At 37.7% G+C, this 16,537-nt stretch overlaps 1 protein-coding gene across 1 annotated transcript; it reads right to left on the bottom strand.

Moving 5' to 3' along the window:
- Positions 1 to 6,069: 6,069 nt before the first annotated feature.
- LOC122294170 (P-loop NTPase domain-containing protein LPA1 homolog 1-like) lies at positions 6,070 to 15,634 on the bottom strand. Its single transcript, XM_043102672.1, has 8 exons — positions 15,441 to 15,634; positions 15,022 to 15,171; positions 12,231 to 12,562; positions 9,945 to 10,026; positions 9,309 to 9,734; positions 8,482 to 9,183; positions 7,253 to 7,363; positions 6,070 to 6,794 (listed from the first exon to the last, which is right to left on the bottom strand). The coding sequence occupies exons 2-8, from the start codon at positions 15,166 to 15,168 to the stop codon at positions 6,456 to 6,458; spliced, it is 2,139 nt and encodes a 712-aa protein (XP_042958606.1). The 5' UTR covers positions 15,169 to 15,171; positions 15,441 to 15,634; the 3' UTR covers positions 6,070 to 6,455.
- Between the last annotated feature and the right edge of the window lie 903 nt (positions 15,635 to 16,537).

The following is a 16,537-nucleotide window of genomic DNA, read 5'->3' as shown; positions in this document are numbered from 1 at the left end:
TTGTTTTTATTTTAATTAATATATTAGTTCTTTATTTTAATTTATTTGATGTTGTGTTTTATTTCTTTTAGTTGTTTTGTGAGTTTTAATCTCTTTTTGGCGGTTTAGTTTCGTTTCCCGGAATGAGGATCAGACCTCATCTTTTTCCCTACATCTCTTTTTCTTTTCCCTTTTCTTTTTCTTTTTTCTCTTTTTCCTTCTTCCTTTTTCCTTTCTTTTTCTTTTTTTTTCCTTTCTTTCTTTTTCCCTCTCTCCTCTCCCGCTCGAGCCCCCCCGGGTCTCTCTCTCTCTCTCTTCTCTCTCCCTCACGCTGGAAGCTTCTCACCGTCGACCCATCGCCGTCCGGCCACCGTGGGCGACACCACCCCCACCGTTCGGTTCGTCTCCCTCCGGCGCACCACCCCACCGAACCTCAGCCCCATCCGGCCGGCCGTTTGGCCGGAAAACGCCCAACAAAGCCGCACGGCTTTTGCCCCGATCCGCCGTCGTCGCTCCACCTCCGGCCACCGTTTCTTCACCACTTCATCACCGGTCCCTTGCCGTCCTAACCCACCCATTTTCGGCCTCCAACGACCACCGGAACAGCTCCTACGAGCTAGCTTTCCTTTTCGGGAAATCCGGCCTATTTCCGGCGATTCTGCCGCCACCCACGGCCAACCACCACTTCTAATAGCTTCACAACCATCCCTAAACCATTCCCTATCAATCCCAAGCCCTAGTTTGTCCCCGTTCAAAAGTGAGTTTTTCACAACCCACGGCCACAGTGAATTTTCACTGTAACGTTGCTTTTTCGCCGCCGTTTGCAACGCCTCGTGTTTTCTAAAATTGCCATATAGCGCTGTAAGTATTTTCCAAACCCTATTTTCAGATTTAAATATATATTGCTCTTTCAATTAATTAATCTGCTGGTTGGTTGATTCCGGACTGAGTCCGAAGAGTTCGGGGGTCGGATGGATGGAGGACGAAGTTGCTTGTTTTATTATTTTATGTTGTTGGATTATTTTATTATGCATTGATATGGCATTACATGGTGCATGCACGTGTGTTTTTGTTTATGTGTGAAAAGCCTGTGTATTGGCGTAAGTGGTCTTACGGGTGCGTGTGTATCACGACCCCAAGCCGGGATGGGGTATTATCCCGGTGGAGCTCCTCTGATCACTCGGGAGCGGAATAAACTGAGTGATGTCCCCTGAGTTGTCGCTAGACGACGGGAGCGGGGGCTAGGGGTTGCTTGGCTACGAACACGTCGGGCGCGGAACCGGGCATCGCTCTACGCACCGACTCCGTGGCCCTTCGCTGGTGAGGGCTAGAGGATGCTTGGCTACGAACGTGTGGGGCACGAAACTGGGCATCGCTCGTTAGGTGTCACATGCGTGGTGGTACTCTGCGGTGTGGCACTGGAGCCAGGGTGTGCGGATGACCCCTAGGGGAGGTCATGGTGCATACGGTTAAAATGGATAATGGTTTGAGTCGGATAAAGGCCAAATGTGACTTTTGGCGTGTTTTTCGGAAATGGTGTGTTTTTGGGGCCAAATGGGTTTTTGGCGTGTGTGGAAAACTGTGTCTTTGGGTTTTGTGCATTGGGCATGTTTCACGCATATTGTTTGAGTTCTATGTGTTTTTATCTGGTAGTGTTTGGGTTTTACTTACCTGCGATACCATTTTTGGTTCCGTAACTTTTGGTGCAGAGTTAGAGGACGAAGAGGAGGAGGCTGAGCCCGAGGATGCGGCTCCGCCGGGTTGCTGATGCTATGTTTTATATTTGTTTAAAACTGTATTTGTATTTTTGTAATATTTTATCTATGTACGTTTTAAACAGCTTGTATTACGTTAAGAAAAATTATGGTACTTAGTTATGACTTTCGTTATCCGCTGCGTGTTTCTTCGTGCACATTTGTTGCTTTTGCACACACTTGGCACCCGTCGATAGGGTGGTGACCCGGGTTGTCACCATCTGGACGTCTCGATTTCCCCGTGTTCAGGCGTGGGGATTTGGGGGCGTCACACACTCTACCCAATCAACACACACAAGGACACCATGCATGATCAACCTGGGAACTTTCTCTACCTGTGTTATTAAGTGGGGCCAATACGAAGACGTTCCACCCCAATCATAATGGAGAATCACTCTATCCATATAAAACTTGTAGTAACATGCCAAAGGAATGGCATGGGGATCCCTCAATGAATCCATGATTATAGACAGGCGGTAAGACTTAATAGTTAGAAATTACACCATCATCAATTCTAGTTAGAAATTACATCATCATCAATTCTCACCATGCAAACTCATCATCTCAAAATCACAACGAAAAAGATAACCAATAAACATAATGAAGAAGAATATATTTTCATGTTAAAAGGAGGTGAGTTATAGAAAATGCAAGTCTTAAATTTACAACATACTCGTAAACATTTACCCCACAGTCCCAGTATAGTCATAGGAGCTAATCTACCTGAATGGTACGTCATATGTTACAATAGCACCAATGCCAATCCTTCCATCTCATACTTTAAAGTCACTTAATTTCTTGAAGACTCTGACTAGAGCAAAAAGTAAACACTTAACGATCTTGCAATTGAGGTTTTGGCTTTTGTGCAATGCTTTTTTATACTGTGGAATTGTCAGTCCTCATTCTAACGCTCATTTGACTTCAGGTTTGGTCTGCTTTAATAAAAGGTTTTCGATCTCAACTGTCCACTTGCCTTTCGGCCTTAAAGAATGGCAAAGACTGATAAGGACAAGGCATGCGCATCCCTGCAACTTTCCTTGGGTCCAATCCCGTAGTCCTTCCCCTAATAAAGGTTTCCCACGTGGTGCTAGGCCATACCAATGAGATCAGACAATATGGCCGATAGGTTTGAAATCTTTTTTCCACAATCTCAATCCAAATGTGGCATCTCTTACAGAGTATGAGCCACTATGTAAGACAAATGCCACCCACTGAGCACCTATGTGTTATCTCGAAGATCTCCCATATCTTCATCGAGCTTCTCCTTGCCCGTTGCTCACCCTGGTACGGTCAACACATTAGTTGTTCACCTAGTGTAGGGCAAAAAGTCCTTCATCACCCGATGTTGAACCGTGTTTGCAAGGCTTTCTACATAGTACTGCTCACCCTTCTCCTGGACTATCTAAACCATGCTCGCCCGACCACCTCCTTGTCACCCGCCTTTTGTCCTCGAGGAGATCTCTTCTGTTACTTTGGTGCTGTCCTCACAAAAACAATTTGATGTTTCTCAATGAGCCTTTTCAATTGTTCTTCCTTCTCCTCCTCATGCTTTGATGGTTTTCTAACTACTTCTCTTTGTGATTCAGTCCCATCCCCTTCCCCCTTTTCTCTGTTAAGTGGCAATCACTCCTCTTTATTTCCAGTCAACAATAGTAACTCCCTACTTTTTTATCTTTGAACTCTTAGGTTGCGTTTGGATGTTGAACTAAGTTGAGTTGAGTTGAGATGAAAGTTAAAAGTTGAATAAAATATTGTTAAAATATTATTTTTTAATATTATTATTATTTTGAAATTTGAAAAAGTTGAATTGTTTATTATATTTTGTATTGAAATTTGGAAAAGTTGTAATGATTAAATTTCTGACTTTGAAATTTGTTTTGTTTGAATATCTATAAATTGAGATTTTTTTCATGGATCTTGGGTTCTGAACAGGCCAGAAAAGCACTGCGAGCACTAATTCCCGCAACTTGATTTACTTCCTACCCTATTGGAAATCCATCTCCAAATTGTAAAAATCCCACAATATTAACCCAATTTTTTAAGCCAGTGTACTCCTTTAACCACTTCAAACCCCATTAGAGCCAAGACATATATCATTAATAAAGGTACATTCTTGTAGAATTAGAGTTACCTGATGGCATTTGCCAAAAAATTTCATTCTCCCCTGACGCCACCATGACTTCAAGACTTCCCTCCAAGTTGGAAGTATATCACCGGTTCACTCTCACTTCCTTTCTCTTCCATTTTGATGTTTCCATCTTCATCTTCTGCTTGACATATATGCTTCAATCATGAACAACCTTTTACACTTGTGCCCCAGCCCATACTTATCATTGCATTTGAACCACAAGCCTTTTCTTGCAGTTCTTGAAGCTCTGTTGGGGTTATAAGTCATTTGATAAGCAGCACTATCTTTATTTCTCCCCCACGAGTGTCTCTAATATTCTCTTAGGTTTCCTTCAAGTTGACTTTCTCAAGGCATTAGTCATGGCCACATAAATCCTTGCTAACCTCACTGCCACTAATAGGTCTCGTGGCCTTGCTACCATCTCATTTGCTTAATAGACTCCTTAGGGCCACTTGCAAATGCACTGACCTGTCTTTGAGGCGATAGAACTCCAATCTTGTTCAATAGTGTTTCAAGTCGGCTTTGGTACTCGCATAGAGAACCCTCTTGTTGCAACTTCATACCAAATGGATCAAATAGTTGAGCAGGTCCATAACATGCATGCAAACATCTCAAGAGATCCTCCCAGTTGCCTCTCTTCCTTCTTGGTTTAGGAGTTGAAACCTAAGTTGGGCTTCTCCTTCTAGGTGGAAAGAGGATAATGGCACCTTCTCTTCAAGTAGTGTCCTTTGGTATGCTAAAATTGTTCTGCCCGACATGCCTAGCTTGTTGGATCCTTGGATCCATTGAATTACAGACTCTCAAGTTTCACCATTCTTTGCATTTGTTGTTGATAGGGCTGAATATTTTGGGGTCCCCTACTCTCCTCCGTGTTGTTAGAGTTCTCCCCGACTTCGTGTTTTGGTTTGGTTGATGACAACTGGAATACTTTCGTCACCCTTTCTATCAACAGTTGCTGCCTTTCTGATAATGGCTTCATTGACTGCTCTAGATGTGAAACTCTTCCCTCCATGGTATTTTGTTGCTATTGCTGTTAAAAATACCTCATAACAGGCCAAGAAACAACGAGAAAATCTGGAAAAACTATGGATTTATTCTTTTTTCGACCTATGGTTGGGTGGCTCTTGTGCACTCTGGTATTTCTGGTTTCACTCAAAGGAAACCGAACCTACATTTTGATTTCTTTGAGGAAAACCAGACCCCCCAATTATTTGAGTAGCGTGACTCTAGATACCAGTCTTATGTACCTGGACTCTTTTCAAGGAATTAACACTAAAATAACAAATTGACAAACCAACAGCTTTATTGATTAATGGGGTGTGATTAAATAGACAATAGACCTACATGATGGCAAAAACCGAGATAACAACCCAATAACTAGCTAAACTCCCTACAATTAAGAATAAATAATAAATAGGTTATAAATGATAAGACGGTGACAAGTGAAAAGATGACAGTAGCATTGCTCAAGTTGATAACAGCTACTCATGCTAGAGTCCAGAGCGCTTATTGCTGGTAGACTTTTCAACTAAGATGCACCAAATACTGCTGGATAAAGAGCACACTTTTGAAGGCAATGGAGCTCCTTCGTATTCATTCTACCCTTGATACAAAGAAAATATCCAAGTAATTTTAATAAGATATTACATTAGGTTTATAGGTTCTTTCTCTAACTTTATTATATTCACAAACGCAACATTGTCATCGTATCATAGCATTTTCGCATTTGTGTTCTTTACAAGTACGAAAACACCCCTTATATAGGGTTCCAAACCTGCACGCCCTTGCTATTTTCTTAATTATTAGATGTATCATAGCTTTATAAACTTCAAGCGGTTGTTCTAGCTGAATTATTAGGTTTATGAAATTCAAAGCGATCCTACTTTTTCTAACTAGATATTCAAAAATCTAGAACAAGGAAGAACAAGTGCCGTAACAAGTCTTGAACCAGTAGTGAGAGATTAATTAGGCAGTAAAGGGTTGCATACATTTACCTTTTGTCATAATAGACTATGATTTCAGTGTGTGGGATGCAGACTCTGGACTTGAACAAATTGACATGCAGTTCCACCTATGTGAAAGCCATGCCATTGCTGGTGCATTTCTCATTCACAATAAACGTGTGAAATCTAATTGTTACTGCTTTTGTCATACACATTTGGAAACTATAGCTAGTTGAGATCAATGATAGCTTGGACTCAATAAAAATTGTAGAGTATAATGTACTTATATTAATTAAAAGATAAACAATCTAGCATGAGTTGTCCTCCACATATTGGTAGTGACTAAAATGTACCCAGAATCCACCATCTCGACCACTATTCTTCTTTTACCTAACGGAAAAGAAAACCATCTGGCTAAACAAACGCAGTCTTATATACACAGCCTGAACTGCGGAACCCTAGCATTCTAAACAACAGAACAAGTACATTAAAGAGCATTCTTGAGTCATTCATCCTAACCTTGTACCAGCCCTACACACAAACATCTGAGAGGGAGATCAGGTGAATTGCTTAGGTGCACTTTAGGGGAAAAAAGAAAGGACAGAAACTCAATAAAACAGTTCTAAAAACCGAAATAATACATTTAAGCTTTTACCCTTGAGGAGCCCCAGAAAGAATAGGGCCTCCCATAAACGACCCATGCTTTACGAGGGCTGGAATGCTGAGGGATCGTGTTCTCATTTTGAGGTTGCCAGAAGGCATTCTCATCTCATTTTTATCCACAAGCAATGAGTAAGAGCACAGCTCCGACAAAGGTTCACTTTTGGTTCTATAATAGAGCTCCAGGTTTTGGTCCTTGGAAACAGGCGCAAGCTTATCTTTGGCCTCCTCAGCATTATCTGACCATAACCCATTCTCCTGCATGTCCTGCATTGCCAGATCCTCATACTCTTCATCAGATTTTGTAGACTCCTCGTCGACCGAACCAATCTGTATCGAAGAGAGAATATTATATCAAATGTCTAAAATGAATCATACACATTATTTTGTTTCAATCAGTATTCCAAGCATGCATTTTTTTGATAAGTAGTATTCCAAGCATACAACTAAACTGATTCCCGACTGTCAGCTATGGCTGAGGCACTGAATCGCAAAGAAAGTTCCTCAATTGGTTTGCTTCCTTCAGCAAGTATTGCAAGTTTCAAAGATTTTCGCAACTGTGTCAGCACAGCTCCTAAGCCAGATCACATAATCATTCATTTGTGACCAATGTCTAAAATTATTCAAACATCCTAAGTAGGACTCTCTTACATAAGTGGCATAACTCCCGCTGACATGCCAGATGTAACTTCTGCGTTGCCGTAGTTCTTAAGATGATCCCAATTTTCTCTTTTAACTTTTAAGGTAAACCGGGGATTTACATTTAACAGAAGACACTAAATCCATACCTCTTCAAGGACATCGTTGTGATCATCATCACTTAGATCATCATCACTACCTGCCTCCGCTGGATCGTCAACCTCTTCATCACTGCCATGCACTGATAGCTCCTCCTTTAGCTACAGGAAAATAAAACTATTAAAAATCCTTTTGGATGGTGATGCATCTAAAATCAATAACTGCAGAATAGCTATCTTATGGCCTATACGGTTGACCTATACCACAAAACTCCACAATGGCTCAACCAAAAGCTTGGTTTATCAATTCATAAAGATTTTGTATAACTAGGGTTTTACTACTTAAGGAAACAGTACTTTAATTAGGTTTTCTGAAAGAGTAATTCTACTCATAGGCCGGATTAGTCTCCAACACTACACACCAACTGACCTGGCAATTTCTTAAAAAGGGTCTAATCCCTCTCTGCTCTCCCCCCTCCCTGCCGAATCTCTCTCCCCCTTCCAAAACCGAATCATTTTTCCCCATCGACACCCCTTGAGAAACCAGGTAGGGGACTGAAAAATCTCCCACGAAATCCCTCCCTGCATCCCTCTACCGACTATGACAAACCCGTCGACACCCCTCAAGACATATACCAAGAGATTTGATAAACACTCCCTCCCTAACCCAGCCAAATCCCCTTCTCCTGTCGAGCATAGAAATGTCTTCTTCTTTTGTTTTTTTTACTTGGTAATAGTCGACTGTTGATTGATGCAAACATTTGCTTTGGATATTGCTGAGTAGATCGAGTCCAAGGATTATAATAAGTTGCCTAAAAGATTATGCATTTCTCTTTCAATCTTGCTTTTGAATGTAGCATTTTTTTTCCTGTTTGTTCATTCTGATTTGATTCATTATGTAAAAGCTAGGGTGAAGCAATAGGAGGATTGGCCAAATTTATGTGTCATTCGATGTGATCTGGGCAAACAAACTGAAATGGATTGAAAAGGATTGATTCCCCTGATTCCCCTGCATTGTTTAGTTGGGGTTGGTAAGGAAACGGTGGAGGGGCGATTCCAAATGGAAGATTTGGGGGAGAAAGTGGAAAACGTGGGGAGTAGTCTTCTAAACAAATCGTTTTGGATAAAAAAGAAAAAGAAAAAGAAAAAATCCAGCTCAGCTGTTGTGTGGTTTTAGAGACTTAAGTGGCCTAAGAGTAGAATTATTCTTTCTGAAAATGATTACCTACAGAAACGAAAGGTTTTCTGAAAATGATAAAAAAACTGATGTCCAAGAATACCTCCTTGGAAGGTCCATCTGACATCCTTGGAGAGCTGCAGCAAGAAGATAAATATCTACTACCAGTATCAGTCCCATCAGCCCTTGACTCATCAACACTTCCAGCACGACTAGTGCCACCACCACTGGGCCAGGCACTGATCCCATAGAGACCAAACTGAAGATTAACCAGTTCAGCCTTGCCAATCTGAGTCCCATGGCCCAAAATGGGCTTCCCATTACTATCGACTGAATCCACAGGCCAAGCCTTTGCGACAGATCCATCAGTATTAACAAGAGCCATGAGATCCCTGGAGGAACCTTTCCTCTGAATCAGTTGAAACATTCCCTTGGAGCTCAATGAATTTGCAGCACACTGGTTCCTGTACTCCTCATCAATCACAGTAACAGTGTTTGTGGTAGGATCATAAAGCTGTTCCCCAGCCTCACACCTCCGAAGGCAACTGAAAACAGTAGCATGGATGGCTGCTACACTCCTATCAACATTAGTATTGTTTATTTTGGGGACAAGATGCTTGTCAGCTCGCTTGCAGAGATATTCTTGGATTGTTCTGATGTTTCGGATATACTTCACATACTTGTTTTTTGCTGGATCCAGTGTCATATACTTAGCACGTACAGCAAATCGTTCCAAGTGTTTGTCCTCATTTGTTATGTAAATCATGAATGGTATGATAGAAGCATGTTTCTTCATAAGCCCCATCTGCAGATCAGGATCAAAATCGTCTGTTTATTTATGAAACAATAGATAGAGATAAAATTTTCAATAAAAAAAGAAAGGAAGAAAGCTGATTACAGAAAAAAAGAATAATAGCCTAACTTTCATACCACAAAATTAAGGCTCAAGTGAACACCCTCAACAACTACTGATTCTTTTCGCTCTTCCCATCCAGTGATCAGCCGATCAAGACTGTCAATTACCATCTCACTTTGCGCCTTAAATCCTTCAACGGCCATCTGCTTTGGACTGATTAATTCAGTTGGGCTAGAACCCACCTTTGAGGATCTAGTATCAGATTTCTCGGTAGTGGAACCTGCAGCTAGTTCATCCTTAGGAACTGAGTGCGTAATGCCGGCCAGTTTTTTTGCTTTCCTTCTGGCCTTTGCTTCTGCAACAGCCACAGGATCCAAAAACTCCCCTGCATGGTAGGTTGAAGCCCAGAGTAGAGGGTTTTGCTTTTCATCTACAAAACTTCTCATCATATGACGGATAGAATCAGTTGATACAACTGTAGTGATCCCCAACCTACTACCCTGCAAGACATGGACCGTCTCAGATTTTTTAATCATCGGAATGTAAAGAAACAAGGCATCTATGCATGACCTTCCAGTTTCCACATCCTTTCTTACAACTTAAAAATTATATGCCATGTTATAAATGAGATAATAACAAATGGCACCATCAGCAGAAACACTAATAACTAAATCTTCTTAACAAAAAATAGTGTACTCAGCAAAGATTACCAGCAATGCTGACAAAGTAGACTTGCCACAGCCACTTGTGCCACACAACAAGATAGTTACTGATTCCTTCCTTTCTCGGATTCTGCAGCCAGAAAAGTTTTATCATATCAATATATCTATATATATATTTATATATAAGGCAGAGCAAAGTCCAAATTATAACAGAACAAGTGACACTCTAAGGAAAATAAATAATTCCTTGCAATCTGTGTTAAGAGCATAAACCTGAGATAAAGCTACAATCTGGTAACAAAAATACCAGTGGACTCATTCCTATTTTAGCCAAAGCTTCAGCTTGGGAGGCCGCAAAAAATTTCTTTTCCAAAGAGAATTAGCACAGAGCATCAATTAAATGTCTAAGCACATTACTAGAGTGAGAAGTGGGAGAGTAAACGGCCTTGTTTGGTTCCCTAATATTTCCAAAATCTTTTTCAAGACTTCAATCCAAACATCTTTCAATTATATATATATATATATATATATATTATAGAACCTTTCATCCAATCATTTGCCTAATTTCAGTAAAAAGTCAAAAACATTAAAACGAAAAACATCTTTTACAAAAACCAAAACAAAAATACCCCTAAAAATTATATTCAAACAACTAACTCTGTCCATTCACTTACAAAAATCCCAATATATAACATATTTCAAGAATATTTTTGTTCAAAATTTTCTATCTACCTCCACAAAAACCCAATAAAAACACATCTCAAAAATTTTCAAGGGAAATTTTATATTCTCATAATTTCATTAACCAAACACACCCAACATTATCCAAAAAATCTGACAGAAGTATGGAGTAGGAAACTTTTGAAGAAGATAAAAAAATATGACGATAATTCAACAAGCAATTCATCAAACTTCGACAAAGTTTCATACAAACATTGCAAAAGTTTCCAAAAACAGTTTTTCAATCTTACCAGGTTTCTCAGCTCTATGCTTTAAATTATCCTCCCATGCTAATTTTTCCATATGAGACCCATAACTCGAAAACCAGAATTCTATCACCAGCTGTTAACTTCTAATTAAACAGAAAGAAGTTACAACTAGAGAAACACAAGTTAAGATGGCGATTGTTGTGCTTAAGAATTAAATTTGAAAGGAATAGAGTATTTATAAGGCTCTGCAACTAAGATACCTATTGCAGTTATAGGTGTAACCATGACGTGGTGCAACTGAGATTGCCATTCTTAACATGGAGCTAAGATGACATTGACTCATTTGGTCAGGTGATAGATAAGACATAGGGTAAATAAAAAAATTTACTTTTTTTTTTTATAAGCAAGGGTAAATAAAAAAATTTACTTATCAGCAAAAAGAGGCTTTTCCATCAATATCAAAAGAAGAAGAATTGGTAGTACTGATAACAGCAACACAAAATACAAATTCAGCCACTAAGCATCAATTGTTGCCATGGGAATATAATGGAGGAAAGAGGTTTGGCCTGTACATGTCTCATAAAGATGTACCCAATAATTAGTTGAGCTATGGTCATGTGGCAAGATCACTGCAGGATTAAGCAACCAATTTCTCAACAACAGGATTTCTAAAATTCTCATATTGATTAATATGCTACAAGAACACAGTTTCTATCCTATGGGCTCAATCTTGAACAGCTACTGTTAGTTTTCTCTCAGAGAAGCTGAAGGTCACAGTAAATAAACATAATTCAAAAGTAGTTATGAGTGTTTCTGGTAAGATTATTTCTGTCTTGGTCCTGTTGCTTTGAAATTACAAAATATAGCTGAAAGCATTTCTTTACTTTAATTCACCCTTCTCTTTTTTCTTTTTCTGTTGTTTAATTCACCCTTCAAAAAGTTAAAATCTCACAGAGGATAAAAGCTTTAATTCAGGGCACATCTAGATAAGGCTAAGAAATTTTCAGATCGTAAGTTAAGAAATGTCACCTATCTATGTAAATAAGAACTGTGCCAAGGCTTCAGTGAGAAATCAATCTCCATCAACAGCAAATATACAATAGCAGGTCTATGATATAATCAATTTCAAGGACAAGAAAATAAAATAAACAAATTAATGAATATTAATGCTACCACAACGTATGCTCAAAGGTCATATTTTGTGCAGCAACTATATGAGATCCGACCGCATATTCGATGAGAAAAATATGAAGAGCAGTAATTACATCAAAACATGATACAAACCTTAAAAACTAGCAACAGGGAACTCATGAAGATTTTTTTTTTTATTTTGTTAAGTGGGGTTCATAAAGATTAAAACAATATAGTCATGTGCATTCCCAAAAGTTATAAGATTAGAATGTACCTGCATGACAAAACCAAATCTGCCCTCTGGTTGGGACCCACATACTTATACTCCGCCAGTGCATCACAGACAACGTTTAGGAAAGTCTCCCTTCTAACAACAACTGTCTTTCGTCTTTTGTACAATTCAAATGGCACACCCTTACTTCTTTCATCTCTCGCTGCAACCAAATGGCTGCCCGCTTCTGTTTTGCCCAGGCAATTACTGGTAGGATAACCGTTTACCTTCTCAAGACCTACTGAAGCATCCAACATTGTCGTGCTCATTACTTCTGGAACCAAAGTATCACATGGATTTTCACTTCTTATCAATTCAAAAACCCGTTGGCTTATCTGATGAAAGAAAAGCGCTTTCAGAAAAGCTCTATTCTATTTAGCAAAGTATGGAGTTTTTTTTTTTTTTTTTTTTTGACATATATAAGAGTGGAGATAAGCAACTCTAGAGATGCACATATTAACAAAGCATGGAAATCATTTAAAGAAGTAACTCAATCTGTCCAACTCGCAACAAAGAAGAAACTTGAATGGAACATTAAGCCATTAGTGAATCAAATATTAAGCATTTAAAAACAATAAGGGGTAACAACATTCCAGAGTATAACACCAGTTGATCCAAGTTGTTATTACTAGTCATAAACTCATGCGATGCACATGAATAAATAATTTATTAAAGGAAAATGACGACATTATAAAATAAATAGAACCGTTGAAAGAGTATCAATGTTCATGTTTTAATTTGTCAAATTTTGTTGAGCAACTTGATCTCTTATCCCCTTCTTCTCGCGATGAAACGCTTCATAAAATTTGTTTAGGTGAAGTGGGAGACCAAGAACTATGCATACAGTTCATCAGAGTAAAAGAAATTAAGTCCTCTCTTTACTCTCTTGGGGAGAAGGAAACATCCAGGTACTTTGTTCAGAAAATAAAAAACACGCCTAAAAGACTATTAATTTTATTTAAAAATTAGTAACTTAATCACTTAAATTACTTTCCATTTAATAACTATCATTTTAAATAAAATTAGTAATTTTTGGGAAATATTAATTTGGAATGATAACTATTTTTTAACTTTCATTTAATAATAAAACAAATGGGGAGTGGATGACATGGCTTCAAAAAGATTATTTAGTAATAATGTAATGGAATACTCGATAATATAGCTTCATATGAGCATCTCTTCATACTTTTAAAATGAAAAAGTTTATGGATATAAACACTAAATAAACAATGCTTTGGAATCTGAATTACACGAAAAAAAATCAGCCTCATTTGCATATCAAAAAGATTAGGGCACGTTTGAGTAATGAAATAAGAGGAGAAGTTCTCAAAACTTATCACAATTTACTTCCCAAACAACATTCAAACACAACATTTCTCATTCAAATTTTTGGCTTTTTCATTCCATCATTACAACTTTTCCAAAATCCCAAACAAAACACAAAAAGTAATGCAACTTTTTCAAAATTCAAAATAAAAATAATATTGAAAAATTATATTCAAACTATTTTTTAACTTTATAATATTTGTTTTCAACTTTTTCTTTTTCCTTTCTCAAAATCTAATAAAAAATTTAACTCAAATTATTTCACTATTATAAATAGAAATATGAGAGATTCCAAGTGTCCAAACGAGCCCTTAAAAGACTTTAAAACACAAGTACCGAGATTCAATTCAGCAAGGAGAAATCAGCAGCAGGGGGGGATGATAATAATAATAATAATAATAATAATAATAATACAAAACGAATTCTTCCACACGTACTAAGAAATTTCAATGGTATAAAATACGTAGAGGTACAAGATAATAACAACCTAAATTCCAGATTGGATACAAAAACGGTTTAATCTCATCTCATCTCATCATTACAACTTTCTTAAATTCCTACACAAAATATAATAAACAATTCAACTTTTTTAAAAATTTTAAAATAATAATAATATTAAAAATAATATTTTATTGAATTTTAAACTTTCATTTAATATCATCTCATCTCCTCCCATCCTACTATTCAAACTACACATAATATAGTAAGGTAAAACATCCCATCAAGGTTTAAAATTTGAGCTCAAACTTCACTTATCAAAACAAAAATTTGAGCTCAACTTCGTAGAGAGCCACAGACAGGGGAAAGAAACCAGGAAAAAAATTTTAAAAAAAAAAATATCTTAATCACCGACGAAATTTGTGATATCGTGTAAAAGAATTGGATAGCCTACGCTGCGAATCATTTCAAGATCGACAACTTGCATTTGTTTTTTTTTAAATAAATGCGGCAGCAACTACACTTGGAGAAGGAGGTGAGAATGTCAACTATGTCGGTAAATCGATTCATACTCCAAAAAGTACCAAGGGCCGCACCAAGTAAAGGATGGTGAACGGATCGGTTCAAAGACGCTACATGGACAACAAGAAGGCCAAAAACCTGGGTTCTTATCTATAAATCAAATTTTCTTTTTTTGAAACAAAAAGGGCCAAATCTTCAAGGATAGCTATCATACGCTGCAGTTCGATAACAGCTGAAACTTGTCAAAAGCCGTGAAAAATAACAATATCGTTTTTTCCGATGTTTGGTAAACCAATTATACTATTGAAGATTTTAGGACATGAAATCCAGAAAGTTAACAGAAAACATGACATGCAACCGAAATCTATCATCGCAAATCACCTTCTAAACCACATGAAAGCACAAATCCACCACCTTAAACCCGAATAATTGATAAGAATAAGAAATAAATTATAATAAGACAGGATGAGATGTTGGAAAAAGCAAATAATCGAAAATCATAAGCTACCTTAAACGCATGTCGAGCTTTACATCCCATGAGCTGCAGAGTGCTCTGCAGAACCGGACGCGTGTACCTAAACGACTGTCTCTCTTTCTCTCGCTTGTCTTCTACATCCTCCACCACTATGTACAGAACTTTAGCCACCTCCGCCATTACCTAGCGAACAGATTCAGATTTAAATTCAATACGCATAAATCCACAGAGAACAAGCACCAAAACAAAGCTATCACGCACGCCCGATAAAATAACAAAATTATACAGAATCCTTATTTCTCGTTCACCAAATTTGAACAAGAAAGCGGAAGAAAGAGAGAGAAAATATAGAGACGGGGAGATTATAATAAGAGAAAAAAAAAATTCGACGGCAATGCCGAGCAATGCGAGAGGCAGGAACCGGAGGCAGAAGCAAAGAGAGACGGGCGAACCTGGGTAAAAGAAATCGAAGAACTCTCGACGGGGTTTAGATGGGAAGCAGAAGAATGAAGGACTAGGGTTTATAAGGCGCGACGATCCGCCATTTGAAGCGCATGGCGTCGCAACACGACCTCGGCATTTTGTGTCACCTGGCCTCCACGCATCGCACCGAGCGACCCTCCACGAGTCCCTCTCTCGCAGTCTCTGGCTCTCTAAGAAAATATATAATGACGGATTTCACCTTGACTCGTGACAGAAACTTCAATCCGAAGTTCTGAGTAATTTTTTTTATTTTTTTAATTTTGTAAGCAGGTTCTGAGTAATTACTAGAGAAATCCCTTACTTTTGACAAATCTTGGATTCTTTGGAAATTTTTCTTGGAATTTGTTAAGAACAAGGTTTTGCTATTATTGTCAATCATAGTGTATATTTTAAGTAATTTTATAAATTAATTATTTAGATAAAAATCAATTAAAATAAGGTACATCCTTGCGTGAATAGATATGATAAAATATATTATATACAATAATATGAACTAATTAATTAAGGCTGCCTGATGGAGAGGTCTTGGGTTAGATGACATGAAACTCAATTTTTGTAAGAGAGGTTTTGGATTCGATCCCCCTCTTCAAATTTTTTAATATATTAAAAAATAAAAAATAATTAATTAAAGATGTCTGAAAATTTCAACACGGCAGTTATAACAATTATAATACATATTAATGTTTATATTGCTCATGAATTTTGAAATTTAGAAAATGATATATAACTGTCAAATATATTTACTAAATGTGTCAATTTATTTTTTTAATAATTAAGAAAATAATTATTAATAAATTTCTAATTTTTTTAATAATTAAAATATTTAAAAATAATTAAAAAAACACTCATTTATACTATTATATAATTTAATAATTATATTTAATAATCACCTTAGCGTTATCATTTCCCTTTAAAATTCTTATGCACGCCGAAAGAAAAAAAAGGAAGTTAGGGAATTTGCGGACTCAAGTGGGCTGGGACCGGGCACAACGATCAAGGATTGGGGTAGGTTGTAATATTGATCAGGTGGTGGGGTTGAATGTGCAGAGGATGTTTCCGTGGGGAA

Source organism: Carya illinoinensis, chromosome 14 (genome assembly GCF_018687715.1).
Source record: "Carya illinoinensis cultivar Pawnee chromosome 14, C.illinoinensisPawnee_v1, whole genome shotgun sequence".
Taxonomy (NCBI): Eukaryota; Viridiplantae; Streptophyta; class Magnoliopsida; order Fagales; family Juglandaceae; genus Carya; species Carya illinoinensis.
The sequence above is the reverse complement of the archived record's forward strand: the minus strand, read 5'-3'. Positions and strand labels throughout refer to the sequence as shown.

Bases quoted from the DNA above. Each gene is read 5' to 3' on its own strand.
- LOC122294170 (XM_043102672.1), bottom strand. From the start codon at position 15,168: ATGGCGGAGGTGGCTAAAGTTCTGTACATAGTGGTGGAGGATGTAGAA. The intron at 12,563-15,021 runs GTAGCTTATGAT...TTCTTTCATCAG, and splicing joins AAGCTCGACATGCGTTTAAG to ATAAGCCAACGGGTTTTTGA. The intron at 10,027-12,230 runs GTACATTCTAAT...TTCTGGCTGCAG, and splicing joins GATTTGGTTTTGTCATGCAG to AATCCGAGAAAGGAAGGAAT.